Source organism: Ipomoea triloba, chromosome 6 (genome assembly GCF_003576645.1).
Source record: "Ipomoea triloba cultivar NCNSP0323 chromosome 6, ASM357664v1".
Classification (NCBI taxonomy): domain Eukaryota; kingdom Viridiplantae; phylum Streptophyta; class Magnoliopsida; order Solanales; family Convolvulaceae; genus Ipomoea; species Ipomoea triloba.
The window spans coordinates 26,021,101-26,039,202 of record NC_044921.1 but is presented as its reverse complement, the minus strand read 5'-3'; the positions used below and the strand labels follow the sequence as shown (position 1 = coordinate 26,039,202).

The following is an 18,102-nucleotide window of genomic DNA, read 5'->3' as shown; positions in this document are numbered from 1 at the left end:
TACCTCTTGAAAGCTATGTTGGTTAGAAACACTTGATCTGAGTTGAGATGAACCCTAGTTTTAACTTTCTGATTACTAGTAGTAGTAAAGTTATGGATATGTTAGGCGATCTAACTAAAAGTCCAAATTTTTTCGACAAGCATTATTAGTAATTGGTGTTACCCTCAACGTTTGAGTGATTGGTAATAAAAGTGAAATATTTCTAAGATCTTTAAAGTGATCAGAAAGTTGGTCTAAAAGAAACTTTCTATAAATTTTTAAAAAAAAAATAAAATCTGATGGTACACATACATGTTCAAAGCCCAACTGGAAAGTCGTGGTGTATTGTTAAAGGGTGACACTATTAGTGCGACTTGACACTATTGTTAGGGTGACTATTTATGTATGTTTATTTCCCATCATACACCCATAATATTTATTAAACTTGAGCCCACACACCAAAACCAGCATCATTTACCCCGAGACTTCTTGAATAAGTTCTATTGAATATAATTGTGAACCAAACTATATTATATATCTTTGGTGTAACATGAGTTGAACAACTCAACAAAGTATTATTATCAGAATATCAAAATTAATATATAGGGATATATGTTTAATGAAAAGAGATGATAAAAGATATATACGAGAAAGCTTGTGAAAGAAGCAACAATTGTTTATGTGTATATTGGGCATCTCCTATGTGTTCCATATATTGATGTGTGTCATGTAATGCAAAGCAATATTGGTAGAGGACAAGGATGAGACAGTATTCCTTTGACCCCCCAATACGTTTTTTTTGCTCCTAAATTCTCTTGTCTTTATCCTATTTATTTCCCAAAGATTTCCTCCTTTTAATGGGAATATTAATCATCACATTTTTGCATGCTTTGCATGGAATTTTTGAGAGGCAATCGCGTTCACCATACGTCATGGATGTCACTCGTAAATTTATAATTTCCTTTTTTGTAAATTTATAATTTCTCTAGACAGTCATTTTGGCCATACATTATGAGTGTCATTTGTAAACATAATTTTTTTTTATAAATTTTTTAGACAGTTCGCTTGGTCATACATCCTAAGTGTTACTCATAAACTTATAATTTCTCTTAACATGCGTAACAAGATTTATATTATAGATATCATATCAATCAAAACAAAATCGAATATATCTTGATCCATTAGGACCGGTTTTTTATTTGTGTGGCCCTGTGCTGGTAAATAAGTGAGGCCCTATCAAAATATAAATAAACTGCGAATTGAAGAAAAAATTGCAAAGAGAAAGATGCAAAAATATAATTTTAAACCAATATAATCACAAATACATATATTAACTATTAGGCCAGGGCTGGACTAGGGCCCCCAAAATTTTGGGCCCTGTACGGTCGCACATCTTGCACGCCCTAAAATCTGGCCTTGGATCCATACAAGAATTTTTCTCTAGTTGTTCTTAATGGGTAAAACGTATGCAGCGTGAAACTTTATTATTATTGTTGTTGTTGTTGTTATTTTTGTTGTTGTTGTTGTTGTTGGACTTGGTGTCCCTGGCCAGTTAAAGGCAGTATCTACCATAGAAATGCCAACTGAACACAAAGTGTTTGGCATTAATATAGTACACCGTAATATAAAGAATTTTAGTATCATATTAAGATATCAATACAAAGAGGTAAATTCAGGCTGTAAAAATATTATTTCTCTCTTTTTAAAAAAAATTAATTAATACAAAAAAAAATGTGATCAAACACCTCTGCACCAAGGTTTGATTTATCCTACAATACATTGTTAGATATGTTAAGGATTCTTTTACTTTTATTCTTTTACACAATAGAATATGCTCATTAACGTTAAATCAATCTTTATAATATAATAATTAAGCACTTACTCATAATCGTGTCTAACATTATCTCTTGGTTGGACTAAAAAAAATAACAAAAATATCAATTGGTCTTTAATTTGCCAATGAGTTGCAATATAATAAGAATTTATAGTTGCTAAGAAAGGAAAGACCAAAAGGCAAATAAAAGTGGATTTTGGTATCTAGAATTGTTTGTTGCTTTGTTTGTAAATATGATATAAGCATAATTCTCCAATATAAATTCTGAGGATGAATTTAAATTTTGGGATAAATTTTTATAACGTGTCTCTGTTAATGTAGTTATTTTATCGTTTAAGTAAAGTTTTTTTCTTTTTTTTTTTAAATGACAGCTTCTTATCTTAATTAACTCATGTTAGAGCCAATCAATTTGAAGTATTTAAAATAGTGAAAAATAATTCTTACTTTTAAGTAGTCTTATACATAATTTAACACTTAGGGTGAATATATATATATATATATATAGGTCACACTTGTGTGAGACCGTCTCATGGATCCTTATTCGTGAGACGGGTCGAGTCGAAGCAACATGCAAATGTCATACTTATATGTTATATATATATATCACTTTTAAGATCAATCATGATACACTATCACGTATCAATAGATATATTTTGAAACTTTGTTTTAACACACATAATAATTACAAAAGTATTCATTTTTTTTCTTTTTTCATTATTTTTAAATCGTTGATCAACTTAAATTATGGACAAATGATATTATTCCAAATTTTATACAAGAAGTATTGTTCATTTCTTATCATCTGCTCCTAGTAGTTATCGTGATTGATACAGTAACGATATATATATTTTGATAACAACATTCTTGTCGGACCAAAAATTATGTACCACGTAAGAAAGACATCAAACAAGGTTGTAAAGCACTAAACATACAAATTGATTGATTTAATAATTTAGGCCATGAAATAAGTTGATTTGAGAACACAAATTTTGCATCTCCCCATCGATCTCCCTTTCAAATTTGACACAGAATAAGTTCTTTGTTAGCTTGTGAGTTAACTTCCATGTTTTATTTTTTATTTTTTGTGATAAGGAATATCCGCGCAGTTAGTACCTTCGATCTGCAATTACACAAAAGAAATTAGACACATTTGCAAGACTTTGTTTGATGGATTCGACTATGAAGATGTTGACAAGAATTGAACTTGTGACAAATTATTCTCCACCTATAGGTTATAGCCACCTATTTTATGCATAAATAAAATAATTTAATTTGTATAGTGGTTGTGAATATACCATAAAACATTTGGCATTATCAATCGATACCAATTAAAATCATGGTACAACCACATCAAAAGTAGTTGATTAGCTGTATTTATTCCTCTCATGAAGCACACTTAGCTTCTATAAAAGTTCGAAGTTGACAGTCACAAGTTGGGAATTGAATGAGGCAGAATGATGATAAAACTCCCTTTTTTTTCCTTGTTTTTTTTTCCTCCTCAAAGGTTGAATCCCCAGCCCAAGGGCCCCCACATCTCCACACCGCAAATCATCTGGGAGGATGTAAATCATGGTAACTCAACTGAACATAGAAGCTAGACATTTGTGTACTACGCATAAGGAGCCCCTTTTTTCTTTGTTTTTGACCATTTATTACCTGCCCCGTATAAAATGACTAGCTCAAACTAATCAAGAAGGGCAATAAATAGCTCCACCGAAAAATGGAACTTATAACTTTGTGATTAACAAACCAACTGTCTAACCCACTTGGGCCCATATATAGTTGACATGTATAAACCAAGGAAGCCAATATGCTAATCCTGGCCCGAGATAGTGGAACTTGTAACTATCTTGTGGTTACCCAGTAATCAATAGTCTGTATTTTGTTTGATTATAATTGTTCATGCTACCCCATGTTAGGTGTGTTGATATTTTTTATCCTTACACTAACTAGATCATATCGTTTTTGGCAATGGAGGGGTGAGGGGGAGTGGGGGGACCATAGGTCCATATGCCAATTTTTGCTAGATAGGTATCATTAACAATTAGCAATTATTGATGAATGTTTAGCCTATGAGATTCTCACAAAAACCCCAGCAACACCTCAAAGGGCATTCCACAAACATCATTTCATCTTGATTTAATTAACATTAAACCTAGCTAGTAATGGAGCAGAGCATGATTATTATATATACAGTCGTACTAATATTGTATTAGTGCTGTCTTAAACGCGATTAAGGATCCATAATTATATATATATTATAAAACACAAAGAGCTGAGGAGGACAACTTATTCCTGCTTCTTATCATGTATGCAGTGAATGATTCTGCCTGTGAAAGTTCCCTTAGTGTTAATAATGTGTTCCAACTTGAGGGTTATGGACCATTGCTAACATTAAACAAATATAGTTCTCCCTGTCTGTCTTGGCTGTGTTTCATGTTCATTCGCAGAATTCCAGGATCTAACATGGGACACATTTATAAAAAAAAAAAAAAAAAAAAAAAAAAGATTGTTTTGGTTAGGCTTCTTGGATCCCAATCAGGTGTGAATGGGGGATAGATCCATTTGTGACTTGGGTAATGATTCATCATCTTTTGTGCTTTGCTTTTCTATTCTCCTTTATCTCTAATGAATACTTAATGCCTACAATGATGAATGATGGTGCCATAAATAATTGGAAATTGTAACATTTTTATTTGAACAAAATGTTCATCCAATGTACATTGAGATGCTTAGAATGACCCATTTCTAATAATTGGCAAGCATATTCCTAATGCAACTTCAAGGTCACGGGTTCAACTTATGTAAAAATGCACCATCTGAATGAGTATGGGGATATTAGGTGTGTAGTTATCATAGAATACACAATAAAAATGGTTCATTGAAGTAAACAAATTTCTTTTCTGGGTAGTTCAGTTGGTCACAATGGTAAAGTTTGGAAAAAAAAAAAAGACTAGGGATCGAGTCTCACTAGCGGAGGTGTAGAGTAATCTCACAATGATTTACATCTTCTTAGATGCACTGTCGAGTAGGGACATCTTTCTAAATGCTGTCGAGCTGGGGTGTGGGACCCTTAGGGTTGGGAAGTCAACATTTTTGAGAAGAAATTTCTCTTCTTCTTTGGTTTGGGGTTTTGTCTTCTTTATTAGTATTATTTTTTATTTTCTAATTTAGTAGTATTGGGTTGGGTAGCCAGCCCAAATCCACAACCTAGAGTTGATGAAACAGGCCGATGCCCATAGGGTAACAAGATGTAAGGTCAGGAAGATTTTGTTTAAACAGGCCCATCAAGTATCGCGGACCCTTGCCAAAGATTGGGCCACCACTCCCCCTCTCAACTGGGATCTTTTGCCCCCTTAGAGATTGGGCTTCCCAAACGGGATAAGCCCATAGTTCCTTCGGGACTCAATGCATATGGGCCGTGGTTATTATTGGGCCTTGAACTTGAGCCCAATAGAGCCACGTAGGCAAATTATACTGTGCACCACGGTGCACATAGCAATGTGCACCACGTACCTAAACGACGTCGTTTTGAGCATTGTAAAATAATCGTCCGTTTTTTTTGGAAATCACGTTTTCTGTTTCGGCCGGTCTCTGTATTTATGTTAATATTCTGTGTATTCCAGGCAATCATTCTGTATATTCTAGGCAACCGTTCTGTATATTATAGGCAACCGTTATGTGTATTCATGTTAGTAACACATGTTGTGATTTCATGTTAGTAACACATGTTGTGATGTGTTTGTGTATTCGAATGTTTAGGAGGATGAGTTCTGTGTATTTTGTATAAATATTATGTGTATTCATGTTATTAACGCAAGTTGTGATGTGTTTGTGCATTCGAATGTAAGGAGGATGAGTTCTGTGTATTTTGCGTCAATATTCTGTGTATTATGGGCAAACATTCTGTGTATTCTAGGCAAACGTTCTGTGTATTCTATATAATGATTATGTGTATTATAGATAATGAATTCCCTGGAGTCATTCGCGTCCATTAACATCTGTGTATTTTGTGTCAATATTCTGTGTATTATGGGCAACCATTTTGTGTATTATAGGCAAACGTTCTGTGTATTATAGATAATAATTATGTGTATTATAGATAATGAATTCCCTAAGTCATTCGCGTCCGCATCTACTAACACTAAAACGACGTCGTTTTACGTACGTGGTGCACATTGTTATGTGTACCGTGGTGCAGGGTATAACGATTGGGCCACGTAGGCATAGGTGACAGGTGTTTTTAATCCTAGTTCACCTTAAAATTTTCGAATTTGAAAACGTTGTCGGGCGCTTTAAATATGACTTTTCTTCAACGGGCAGTACCGACAAAACCAGTTGTAATTTCGCTAAAAAAACAAAATTATTTCGTCGGCCAACGGATCTCGTGAAGTAATAGGCTGCCACGTGTATCGTAGAAAAGACGGTTGGGCCCGTCGTAAAGCCGTCCCGCACGACAAGGCCCACTTCGGCCCATGAACATCCCCACGCGTCCTTTCTGGACCGCTCCGTCTGTGCCGTTAACGTCGGTCATGCATGGCACGTCACGTGACATTTCCACGTTTTCTCACGTTTTCTCTTTTAACTTTCCTCAATTACGCCGTAAGCAAATATTCTCATTTCCTTTTTCGCTTCAAATTACTCTTTATAAATTTTTTTTTTTATAATACTAATTCTGTTAAAATGCAGTCTATGTTTATAATTACTTTCTCAACCTATTTGTTCATAATTACTTGGTCTGGTGACACCGGACAAGTGCTCTTATGTCAGGAGAGAAAATAAAGACCTAAATTTTAGAAGGTAAACGTAAAAAAATGCATTTTTGAAATCTTATTATAATTATTACTTGATTATATAACATAAAATGCAAGTTTTCATGATTCTTCCTAAATTATTTTTTTCTTAGTGCTTCCCCTCTTTCCAGGGTGATGAAGTGATGATGCTCATGCACTACAAATCAACTACTGCATTTTTTTATTGGCCAATTATATAGAAAATTTATACAACTTAACCAATGTGAAATGATACCAATCACATTAATAATCTAGTAGTATGAGGTAACTTTTCAAAATGCGATATCACGAATTTGAACATCTGTGGAGACAATATTGGTCCTTTGTGCATGAACGGATACTATATTATAACAGAATCGAAATTAGTTAAAAAATTGATTACACATTAAACACCTTCTTGTAACGTGCATCTCTCCCCATGTCACGTGCTTTGTTCTTTCTTTCTATACTCGGGAGTTTCATTTCACCGGCACTTCTCCCTCGAAACTTTTGCATTCCTTCTTCTCCACTGCGCAAATTCTATCTTTTTCCCTTCCCTATATATACACAAATCATAACCCATAATTCTCTCAGATCTCCTCCACCTCTCAAGCTCTGTGACCCACCTTCCAATCCCCCTCTTTCGCACCAATGGCGGGTTCTTCCTCTGCATCTGTGCCTGCCACTCCTCTGCTCAAAGACGAGCTCGATATCGTGATTCCCACGATTCGGAACTTGGACTTCCTCGAGCAGTGGAGGCCGTTTTTCCAGCCTTACCATTTGATTATCGTCCAGGATGGAGATCCTTCCAAGACTATTAGGGTCCCTGAGGGGTTCGATTACGAGCTCTACAATCGCAATGATATTAATCGCATTCTTGGACCCAAGGCCTCATGCATTTCCTTCAAGGACTCCGCTTGCCGTTGCTTTGGGTACATGGTGTCCAAGAAGAAGTATGTCTTCACCATTGACGACGACTGCTTTGTAAGTTTCGTTTTTTGGGTTTTTTTTTTTTCGTTTCTTTATGTCTGGGTATTGATAAAGTTTGGATTTTTATGCGTATACTGCTTTTTGATCTGGTGGGTAGAATTTGAATTTTGGTCTTTGCTTAAGTGATAACAAAAAATTTGATCCTTTTGAATTTTGAATGGATCTGCTGTTGAATCTGGGTGTGGATATTTCTGAGTTCCTATTCCCATGCCTTTACTTTTTAGGAATTGGATAGACTTGTAGTTTTGTACTCTTGTGGTTATCATTGGATAGAATGAATTAGTTCCAATCTGCATTCTACTGATCACAGCCCTGCATTACTGATAAGTGATAAGTGATAACAGCTTTCTCTTATTGTTAATTTAGCATCTTTATGATAGCTAAACTAAGGATTGCATTGTGTTCTTGTTATCTCTTTGAGTATTGTTGTTGTTGTTTAGTTTCCATTACCTTTGAAAGTTGGCATTTTGGCAACTCTGTGTTGTTGTCTGTCCTGATGGATACTAAAACCTCCATGATATATTAATGTAAGAGATTTTAGATTCAATTATACAGTAATAGTTTGTTTTAAGCAATGTTAACTTAATGCGTTTATGTGTTGTTTACTTCAATTGGATTCAGATGGTTTTGAGTGAATCTTGTCTTGGTGTTTTGATTTGAGATCTCTTTTGCTTGCATTGAGTTTGGGGTGTTCTATTTTATCTGGTTTTGATGTATTGGGTTTGTTTTGTGTATGTAAAGGTTGCCAAGGATCCATCTGGGAAAGATATTAATGCGCTTGAGCAGCACATTAAGAACTTGTTGTCCCCATCGACTCCGTTTTTCTTCAACACCTTGTATGATCCATACCGAGATGGTGCAGATTTTGTCCGTGGGTATCCATTCAGTCTCCGTGAAGGTGTACCAACCGCTGTTTCTCATGGTCTCTGGCTTAACATCCCGGATTATGATGCCCCCACTCAGCTTGTCAAGCCTCTTGAGAGGAACACTAGGTGCCTAACAGCTCAATGTGTTTTGTTTTCTTTTGTTTCTTCACACTCCTACCTTATAACGTGGTCACTAACCCCCCGTTGCTATTGTTTTCCAGGTATGTTGATGCGATAATGACAATACCAAAGGGAACCATTTTCCCAATGTGTGGTATGAATTTGGCATTCAACCGCGAACTCATTGGCCCTGCCATGTATTTTGGACTCATGGGTGATGGACAGCCTATTGGTCGCTACGATGATATGTGGGCTGGCTGGTGTACTAAGGTAATCTAAACTCTAATTTTTTTTTTTTGCACAATGCATTTTAAATTAAATCAAGTCCGAAGACAAAGCATTACAAATGATGGAAAGAGGATTCACGAATCACTCCATTCAATCAGCTGTAGAAACAGACTGCCTAGCTAACAGATGGGCTGTCTGATCCGCAGATCGCTTAACGAAAACTCTAAAATCTTTATAGAGTATATATTTCTTTCTTTTATTTCTTTTATAAAAGACTATTGTTCCCCCGATGCCAGGTGATCTGTGACCACCTCGGGTTAGGAGTGAAGACCGGTTTGCCCTACATCTGGCACAGCAAAGCGAGCAATCCTTTCGTGAACCTCAAGAAGGAGTACAAGGGCATCTACTGGCAAGAGGAGCTGATCCCGTTTTTCCAGGCTGTGACTCTCCCGAAGGACTGCACCACTGTCCAGGCGTGCTACCTCGAGCTGGCGAAGCAAGTGAAAGCGAAGCTTGGCAAGATTGACGATTACTTTAACAAGCTGGCAGATGCCATGGTCACATGGATCCAAGCTTGGGATGAGCTGAACCCATCTGGAGATGCCACCAAATTACCAAATGGCAGCTCAAAGTAGAGATTAAATTATTAATAGATCCAAATATAGATTTCTCAGAGGCATAGGCTTGTGCCAATGGTATATCTTGTTTGACCATCCTTTTGCAGAAGGCTTTGGACTATTTATAGGGTTTGGTGAAGAGGTTCTTTAGTCCTTTTTAAATATTTATTCTTCAATGAGTTGCAAACTATCTATGTTTATGCATTTGATTTAAATACATTGGGCATTATTCTTTGATTACCAGCTTATGAAAGACTCAGATTCTTAAAGTTTTAGGAATTTTTTATTTTTCTTTAATTTGTTGGATTTCTGTCCACCATGATTGAGGCTGCTTGAATTCTTGAAGAATGCTAGCTATGACAGTTAATATAGTTAAAAACAACCATCACAGTAAACAGATCAAATATCAGATAAAATGGATGTTTTGTTGATGCTCAACTCTATAGGGGCAAACTTGCCCAAAATGCTAATTGGGCTACATCCTTATCACACACAAACATATGTTTCCTTAACTGTATGCTCATTAATCATCAAGATTGTGTTTTTTTTACTGCATATGTAGACACAAAAAACAACTATTACAGACACCGTACGTGTTAAATTTACTCTAACAAGATCGATCTTCAGACACCAAAACAACTATTATTGACACCGTGATAAAGCCATTCATACAAGATCTTCAAATAGCAGGGTTGTAATAAAACTGACTCAGGCTGTGAAATTTGGAAAGAAAGACTAGGAATCGACACCGTGATAAAGCCATTCATACAAGATCTTCAAATAGCAGGGTTGTAATAAAACTGACTCAGGCTGTGAAGTTTGGAAAGAAAGACTAGGAATCGAGTCTCACCAATGGTGGGTTTCTTGTGTGCAGTAAGCAAAGGTCTAGCCTCTGTGTTACACATTCTACCAGATGCTCTGTTGGGCAGGGGCGTGAAGGGCCCTTGGGGTTGGGGATAGGATGAGGCTTGATGCAATGGATAGGATGAAACTAATTGGTTGGTTGGTTGAGGGAGAACAATGGAAGTGGATTCCACCAGCAAGCTAAGGAAATTAAACATTTAAACCAACTAAACACATGGCCAAATATTGTATCAGCACCCACAAGCTAAGTCTTCAATTTCCAATAAATATTGGGGGCACTGAAAATGGCTTTTGATCCACTCCATGCAACCAATGCACTCATTAGTTGTACCTCTTTGGATGGACCATTTGCAGCAAGAGGAAGAAACTCTGCAGACACACAGTATATGTAACTTTTAGCAGCAGTAGAGGACTGTATAATGTGGATATAGCCCAACTTATGAAGGACATTGACACATGATGATAGAGGCTAATTATAATTAGAGATGGCAATAAGTCAAATAATATTGAATATTCGGCTCTCTTGAATTTTAATAAGCTAAGACGAGTTTTAATAGTAGACGATACCCGTATTGAGTTTAGGAAGGACAATGATGATGATACATGATAGAGGCATATATGGTTTATTGCCATCTCTATCTTCATGATTGTTCAGGATACGGAGTAAGGTACAATGTAGTTTTCTTCATGTCCTGCATTTCCATGTGCTCCGTTTAACCTTTTCGTATTACTTGAATCTTGACAAATGAATTAAAATTTGTCACTTTAGCGGCTTAATAAAATTAAAAGTGACATTAAAAATATAAGTAATAATTTTTATCTTGAATCATTAAAGAAGGAAACCCCACCTCCCTTGAACCAGAAAATCATGGAATATCATCCACTAGCACCAACAAAAGTGAAAAAGGACCGTATCAAAGCACATCAGCACTCAAATCAAATTGAAGACAAAGCACGGCAAGAACATTAATTGTCTCAACTCAATACCCCACGCTTTGTCAGCTCATATTGACAAGCCCCAATCAAATTCAAAATAGGTCCTCAAGGTGTACTCATTCACCCCTCCCCCGCTACAAATAATCTATCCAGCATTAATTCCACCACATATTAATATCATTACACAAAATCAACTAAAATAATTTAAATTTTAATTAATTACTTTTTTTTTCTGTTCAAATTTCACAATAATCGTTCGAAACATTAGTGTAATTCCAAAATAAATTTGAAAAAAAAAATGAAGATGTCTTTCTCTTTTTTTTTTTAATTATTATTTTTTATTATTTGTATTTTAGTTTTTACTAAATCCGAGGTCTGATTCCTTTGTGCATCCATTAGCATGCGTCGTGATTGGCTGACCAAAAGTAGAAGACACTCGAGTTACCGTTGGATAATAAGGTTATTTCATTGCGACACGTGTCAACTGTCTCCCTACCTGATCCTCTCGTAAATTTACAGCCGTTTTTACAGTGCATTAAGCCCAATGCTATAGTTACCACCCTGTCATTTTGAGTGACGGGCGAGGTAAGAGAATCTACTTTAAGAAGATAGAGTCCAATTTGTAATTTTTTAGTTTTAAGTAAACAGTCTAATTAATTTAATTGAGATTATCTCTAAATATTTTAAATATGCTTAATTTTTTATAATATACCAAGTATTACAGAGTATTTTTTTAACTGGGTTAATAACTCACAAATTACATAAAAAAAATATAAATTGTACTAAGAAGACTGTATATAATGACATAACGAGTTTGATTGAGAGTGTATTGATAAAAAATTTTGAAATGATAAGTACACAATATACAATAAAAAAAAATTTGTTGAGCAATATACATTTATAATTTTATATAAAAAATTTTTGAATATAAAATTCGTTTGTCATGATAATTAAGATGTGAAATTGATAAACATTGTCGGGTTGAAAGTATTTTAGAAAAAAAAACCCACAGCTTCTGACTTGACATTACGATGGATGATAAAGTTATATGCAAGGATATGATGGATTCTGTTTCAAGATTTTTCTTATGGGGTTGGATGGTAGAGATGAAAAGGGGAAATGGAAAATAAAATAAAATATAGTAGAAATATATCGATAGATAAATAAATTATTTACAATAAATAAAAAGAATTTCAGTCCACCTACCCATGAACAAGAATTCAGAAAGTGCATTGTTTGTCCATTAAGCTAAAAGAGACCCTCACTATCTCATACTCTCTAGATCAAATATTTACCACTAGTTATAGCTAGTCAGCGACATATACAATTTTATTTTTCTACATTTTTATAGTAGTACGTCAATGTTACTTTTGATGATGGGATATTGGACTCGACCCTCCAAGTATTTGCTCTAAAACCAATTGTTAAATTAAGCGCTTACCACTATGTCAAAAGATACAGTCATACAGTTAGGTAGTAATAAAAACGCAACTTTATTTCTTTATACTTACATAACAGTCAACACCACGTTTCGATAACATATGTTGAACTCGACCCTCTAAGCCTCCGCCCAATCTGACATTTATCTAACAGTTAAATTAGTTGTTCTAAGCCTCCACCCATCGATTGATGTAAAATTCAAGCCCAATATATAAATATTTAAAATTTGTTTTATACTAAATTAATGCTTAATTGAATCATAAACATTATAATTTTAATCTTACAAAAATATTAGAGACTTTTTATTTTATAGGTGATTTTAAGTGGTCTGAATTTCAAATGGGGTGCTTTAATGACTTACAGTAGCTTAGAGAGATTTGATAATGACTTGAAAATATAGTGAAGTGTTCACGTTGAAAGGGTTTCCAAAATGTCACACACAAAAGAGACCAATCGATATTTTTGAAAGCCCACGCTACATTGATAGGTCATAATCAGTTAACATCTTAGTCTGTACGTAGTTGAATGTAGTTATTATTAGGTACTTTTTTTTTATAGTGGTGTTTTGCGGTGTCAGGTACTTTTATTATTGTGACACTAATTTAAATTTAAATTTAACTTGAGTCGTGTTTATATATAAAGTTTGATTCTTACTTAAATGACAATTTATCTAAGAGATCTTTTTATCCACCTACTTCTGTTAGATTTGCATGTGGTAATAATTTGACATTTAGGGCAGGTTAGAGGATAGCGTACAATGATTCTAGGTCACCCACCAAATTGTTTGAGCCTTTGAGGGATCTTCTTCGAGCTTATGCATATGAAGCCATGACTCAAATAATCAACTAATGGAAAAAAAAATTCTTTCAAAACTAGTATAGTGGTTGATCATCTGACCTCAAGTCATGGCTGAAGGCGATAGGTTGAAGGTAACAAACCCCACTTCAAAAAACATTATTGGAGTTGGGCTCCCCTGCCAGTTTCTAGAGTTGGACTCCCCAAGTGCATACAGTAAGATGAATGAGGATGGAAAACTAGAGAGTGTGATTAGTCTGACGTAAACTAGAAAACGTAAATAGAGTAAACTCGTGTAATAATCTACAAATTACACAAATTCGATCTGCTTCAGTATAATAATCTACAAATTACACAAAAGAAATAATCATACTAAGAGGACAATGTGGAACATATTTCACCTCTTTTGTTGTTGTACCAAAACCCAAACTATGCAGCAACGAAAACTTGCCACTTGCTCAGGAGATGCTAATTATTTTGATTGCTTTTAAGTATTGCAGCTTAAATTTCCATCTAAGTTTAATTTTGATTGGTTTATACATATATTTCAGTTTCAATTTAGTATCAGATTAAATTAAAAATCTTACACTAAAATCAAATCAACATTTCTGATTTTCCATTCGAGTTAGCTTGACCAGGCAACCTCAATCTCGAGTCTTTGCAAATAGAGTGCTGCACACAATCAATATAAAATAAAGAAAATAGCATATAATCTCTTCAAGCATCTTAAAAGTTGCATATTCAAACTACTGAACATTACATCTATATATAAAAAAAATTAAAGTTGGAAGGTTTTTCACAAATTACCTTCATTATTTAACATTGCCTATCACAAACAAGAACTATAAAAATCTAGGTAAAATCATATACCACAACATTATTTGATTTACGGGAAAGTCTACAACATATTCAAATGTGCGCTCTAGGTGAAGACTGCCGCCTTATAACTTTAGCCGGTAAAGAACTATAAAGAGGTAAACCAACTTAGTTTGTCTATAACTGACCGGTTAAAACAAGAAAGTCTAACTCTCACAAGCTGAACTCTGGAGATCAGAGTTAATTAAAAAGTGGAAATTGTTTTGTTTAAGCTTGAATTAGAAGTATATATATATGCAGCATATATAGTTCATGTATCTTCACCAGGCAGGCCACTACAATATTCCTTTCTCCACTGCTCCATTTTAGGCACCTACTGCCCCTTTAAATTCCTCGCACTACCAAAAAAGTAGTGTCTTCTTAATAGCTACCATTTCAGTCTGGAATAATACCACTCACTCACTCAGATCATTTCATTTCATTTCTCTCCTACCATCCATCATCTCTCAAAAGAGTGTGCTAAGCAACTTCATCACTCACACTTGAGAGAGAGAAAAGAGAAAGATCTCCTGAGCAGCTAGCTAGAGAGAGAAATGGGAAGGGGAAAAGTTGAGCTAAAGAGAATAGAGAACAAGATAAACAGGCAGGTCACTTTTGCTAAGAGGAGAAATGGGCTTCTCAAGAAAGCATATGAACTCTCTATTCTCTGCGATGCTGAGGTGGCTCTCATCATCTTCTCCAACCGTGGTAAACTCTTCGAGTTTTGTAGCAGCTCTAGGTACTCTCTCTCTCCCTCTCTCTCTCTGCATATTCATATCATCAAACCCTTCCTAGGTTTACACTGTAATCCTTAATTTCCTCGAATGAACCTATCCCTCTCCTTCGCTTTTAAACCTATGCTATCTCATAGATCAAACTCCCAAATCGCAAAATTGGGCGTTCTTGCTTGAATCCCTTGCTGGGATTTTCAGCATTTAATTGTTTTGATGATTTTCTTTTAAAAAAAAAAATTGTTTAATGGATCACTAGGCTGTCTGGGTAGGCTGTTTCTCCAAAGCGTCTGTAAATCTTTAAACACCCACTGACCCTCTCTCTCTCTATAGATACATACGCAGATAAGTATGTGTATATGATGGAATCTTTATAAAAATTATTACTATATTTGATGGAATATCGATCTGACCAGGTAGGGTTTTAACCATTGTGTAATTAGGTGATACTAGGAAGGAAACCTTGTTTTGTATGAAACCACGAGGTAATAAATTGGATCTTTATATAATACTTTTTCTTTTTGAAGACAGACAAACTTACCGCTATTATTACACAGTGTAGTTAAATTCTACCTTGTAATCTTAATTGGTATAGAATCACGAGAAAATAAATCAATCTAGGTTAAACAAGGACTAAGATGACCAGTCTAATTTGCTCATATCTGACCTCGACTGAAACCAAGAAGGCCATATCTAACGTAACCAAAGTAACGTTAGAGTAATAAATTCTTTTTATTTGCCTTGAAAGGAGTGGGCGAGTTAGTTCGGTGAAACATGATTTTTGTATCTTTCTTGTGTATTTGGCGTCATATTACACAAGAATGGAATACCAAATGTATAATAACTTACACTGCCGATTTTTCTCGTCATCTAATGAAAGCTCTATTTAGTTATTATTTGTTTTTTTCCCCAAAATATTAGCATGATGAAGACCCTGGAAAAGTACCATCGCTGCAATTATGCTTCATTGGAGGCCAACCAATCTAACACTCAGGTGAGGCGTTATGTATATCTTTCGTATATATATCAATGTACGAGTCGAGTTTTTACAATATTATATTAAACCGATTAGTAAACAGACACGACATTCAATTCGTGTCATGTTATTTACATGTTTTAGCCTTTTTATTTTTATCTTTAATATTACGACGTTATAACATTTTCTTATACAATTCTGACGAACTATACGATGATGATGCATATATAACGACGATAGTGTTTTGGAACAGGACAACTACCATGAATATCTGAAGTTAAAGGCTAAGGTTGAGCTCCTGCAACGATCTCAAAGGTGAATTGATTAAAGTCTCAACTAATTGAAGTCTCACATTCAATATTTAGAAAAATGTGACAAAAATATGAAAAGTCTATCGATCTATCTTACATTTTCATAAAAAAAGAAATATAATACTTCAATGTTTAAGTTTCAAAGTTATATGATATAGCTTGAACCGTATAGTACTATTTAGGGTAAGGCTCCATTTGATTGTAATTCTTTGATTGTAGAAACCTTCTTGGGGAAGATCTTGGTCCCTTGAGCATAAAGGAACTAGGGCAACTTGAGCACCAAGTAGAGTCTTCTTTGAGCCAAATTCGATCCACAAAGGTAGTTAAATATTACTTGAATTAACTAATTATTATGACTAACTTATAATAATTACTATAAGTTTGCCATGATTTGTTCTTTCCTTTAATTTGGGATTTGCAGACCCAATCTATGATGAATCAGCTTGTAGAGCTCCAACAAAAGGTAAGAATTTAGATTACTCCAAAGTAATGTTATCATCACCAAAATCCCATAAGAAATATAATCAAAAGTGGTCAAGTGAATCGAGTTCATTCTCGTATCTGAAGGTCACGAACATCTCAGCCTCTTAATCGAGCCCGCTATACATATTCCAAAACTATGGAGTAATATATTTTCTTGTGTTATATTCTATTATAATTTCAGGAGCTGGCATTGGTAGATGCAAATAATCTCCTAAAAATGAAGGTAAAAATAAATAAATAAATAACATTTTTGCTCTATTTTTTGTTCATTAATCCCGAATAACTCTCAACTTTAAAATCCGTTTTTACCCGCTTAAAATGATTTGATGGTGTGATATATAGTTGGAGGAGAGGACAGCTGCCACCATTCACCAGCAACCTGCGGTGGGGTTCTTTCAGCCTGTGGGAGTGAACTCAACAACATCCCAGATAGGGTATGAAAGTTTAATTACCAGTGTTTAAGGATACTAAATAACAATGTTTATAAACCAGCTTGGTTGGCGTGAGTGGCCATGCACTCTTATCTCTTAATAGAAGTCGGGAGTCCGAACCCCCTCTTGTATGGAAAAACCAATATGGTCAGCACTTTGCCCCTTAGTTGGACTGGTCTTGGAACAGGGATTAGTCTAATATGGTACGAGTTTAAAGGTGTTTTCTACAGTTAGGGCCTACTCAAGACACCTTATGGCCTGACAAAAAGAAAAAACAATGTTTATACTAATGATAATAACATATCAAACCTTAAAATAATGCTTAATTGTGCACTTAATTTGCTGGTTTTCAGGTTTCATCATGTTGGGTCTGATGAGATAAATGCTGAAGTCTCATCAGCACACAACATTAATGGATTCATTCCTGGGTGGATGCTCTGAAGAACTATAAATAATAGATGTTTGAATAAGACCAGCAGATCAGATATATATTAACATTGTGTATTTGTGTATGTTTTGTTGTCATTTTTGGTTTTTACTTTTACTGCTGTAATTATTGCTGAGGCTATCTAGTAAGTCTTCATGATATAATTAAGATGTTACATATACAAGAATATGATATTTTATGTATGATTATGAATAAATATTGGAACATAAATGTACCTCGGGACATATTATTAATATTTTATGCAATTGTATGAAGTTATAGCTAGTATGTGTATCATCAAACTTATTATGTGTGAATGGTTATTAGCTAAAATAATCTTTTTATTTTTTTGGGGTGATAAATGAAACTTGCAAAGATGGTACTATTTCAAAGTATAGTGTATATCAGAAAAATATTAAAAATAAATGAACTCGTGATCTTTAAATA

At 34.7% G+C, this 18,102-nt stretch overlaps 2 protein-coding genes across 2 annotated transcripts; both read left to right on the top strand.

Moving 5' to 3' along the window:
* The first annotated feature begins 7,236 nt into the window (after positions 1 to 7,236).
* Positions 7,237 to 9,675, top strand: LOC116023274 (UDP-arabinopyranose mutase 3). Its single transcript, XM_031264262.1, has 4 exons — positions 7,237 to 7,569; positions 8,317 to 8,567; positions 8,663 to 8,831; positions 9,086 to 9,675. Exons 1-4 carry the CDS (start codon positions 7,237 to 7,239, stop codon positions 9,422 to 9,424), a joined length of 1,092 nt encoding a protein of 363 aa, XP_031120122.1. The 3' UTR covers positions 9,425 to 9,675.
* Positions 9,676 to 14,594: 4,919 nt separating this feature from the next.
* LOC116022015 (MADS-box protein EJ2-like) lies at positions 14,595 to 17,893 on the top strand. Its single transcript, XM_031262558.1, has 8 exons — positions 14,595 to 15,035; positions 15,949 to 16,021; positions 16,257 to 16,318; positions 16,534 to 16,633; positions 16,736 to 16,777; positions 16,979 to 17,020; positions 17,140 to 17,231; positions 17,582 to 17,893. Exons 1-8 carry the CDS (start codon positions 14,851 to 14,853, stop codon positions 17,667 to 17,669), a joined length of 684 nt encoding a protein of 227 aa, XP_031118418.1. The 5' UTR covers positions 14,595 to 14,850; the 3' UTR covers positions 17,670 to 17,893.
* The last annotated feature ends 209 nt before the right edge of the window (positions 17,894 to 18,102 follow it).

What these genes read in the sequence shown, in the direction of transcription:
- LOC116023274 (XM_031264262.1), top strand. Translation starts at nt 7,237, where the DNA reads ATGGCGGGTTCTTCCTCTGCATCTGTGCCTGCCACTCCTCTGCTCAAA. An exon ending in CCTCTTGAGAGGAACACTAG is followed by an intron (nt 8,568 to 8,662) that starts GTGCCTAACAGC and finishes ATTGTTTTCCAG; the next exon opens with GTATGTTGATGCGATAATGA. An exon ending in GGGCTGGCTGGTGTACTAAG is followed by an intron (nt 8,832 to 9,085) that starts GTAATCTAAACT and finishes CCCCGATGCCAG; the next exon opens with GTGATCTGTGACCACCTCGG.
- LOC116022015 (XM_031262558.1), top strand. Translation starts at nt 14,851, where the DNA reads ATGGGAAGGGGAAAAGTTGAGCTAAAGAGAATAGAGAACAAGATAAAC. An exon ending in CTCCTGCAACGATCTCAAAG is followed by an intron (nt 16,319 to 16,533) that starts GTGAATTGATTA and finishes CTTTGATTGTAG; the next exon opens with AAACCTTCTTGGGGAAGATC. An exon ending in GCCAAATTCGATCCACAAAG is followed by an intron (nt 16,634 to 16,735) that starts GTAGTTAAATAT and finishes TGGGATTTGCAG; the next exon opens with ACCCAATCTATGATGAATCA.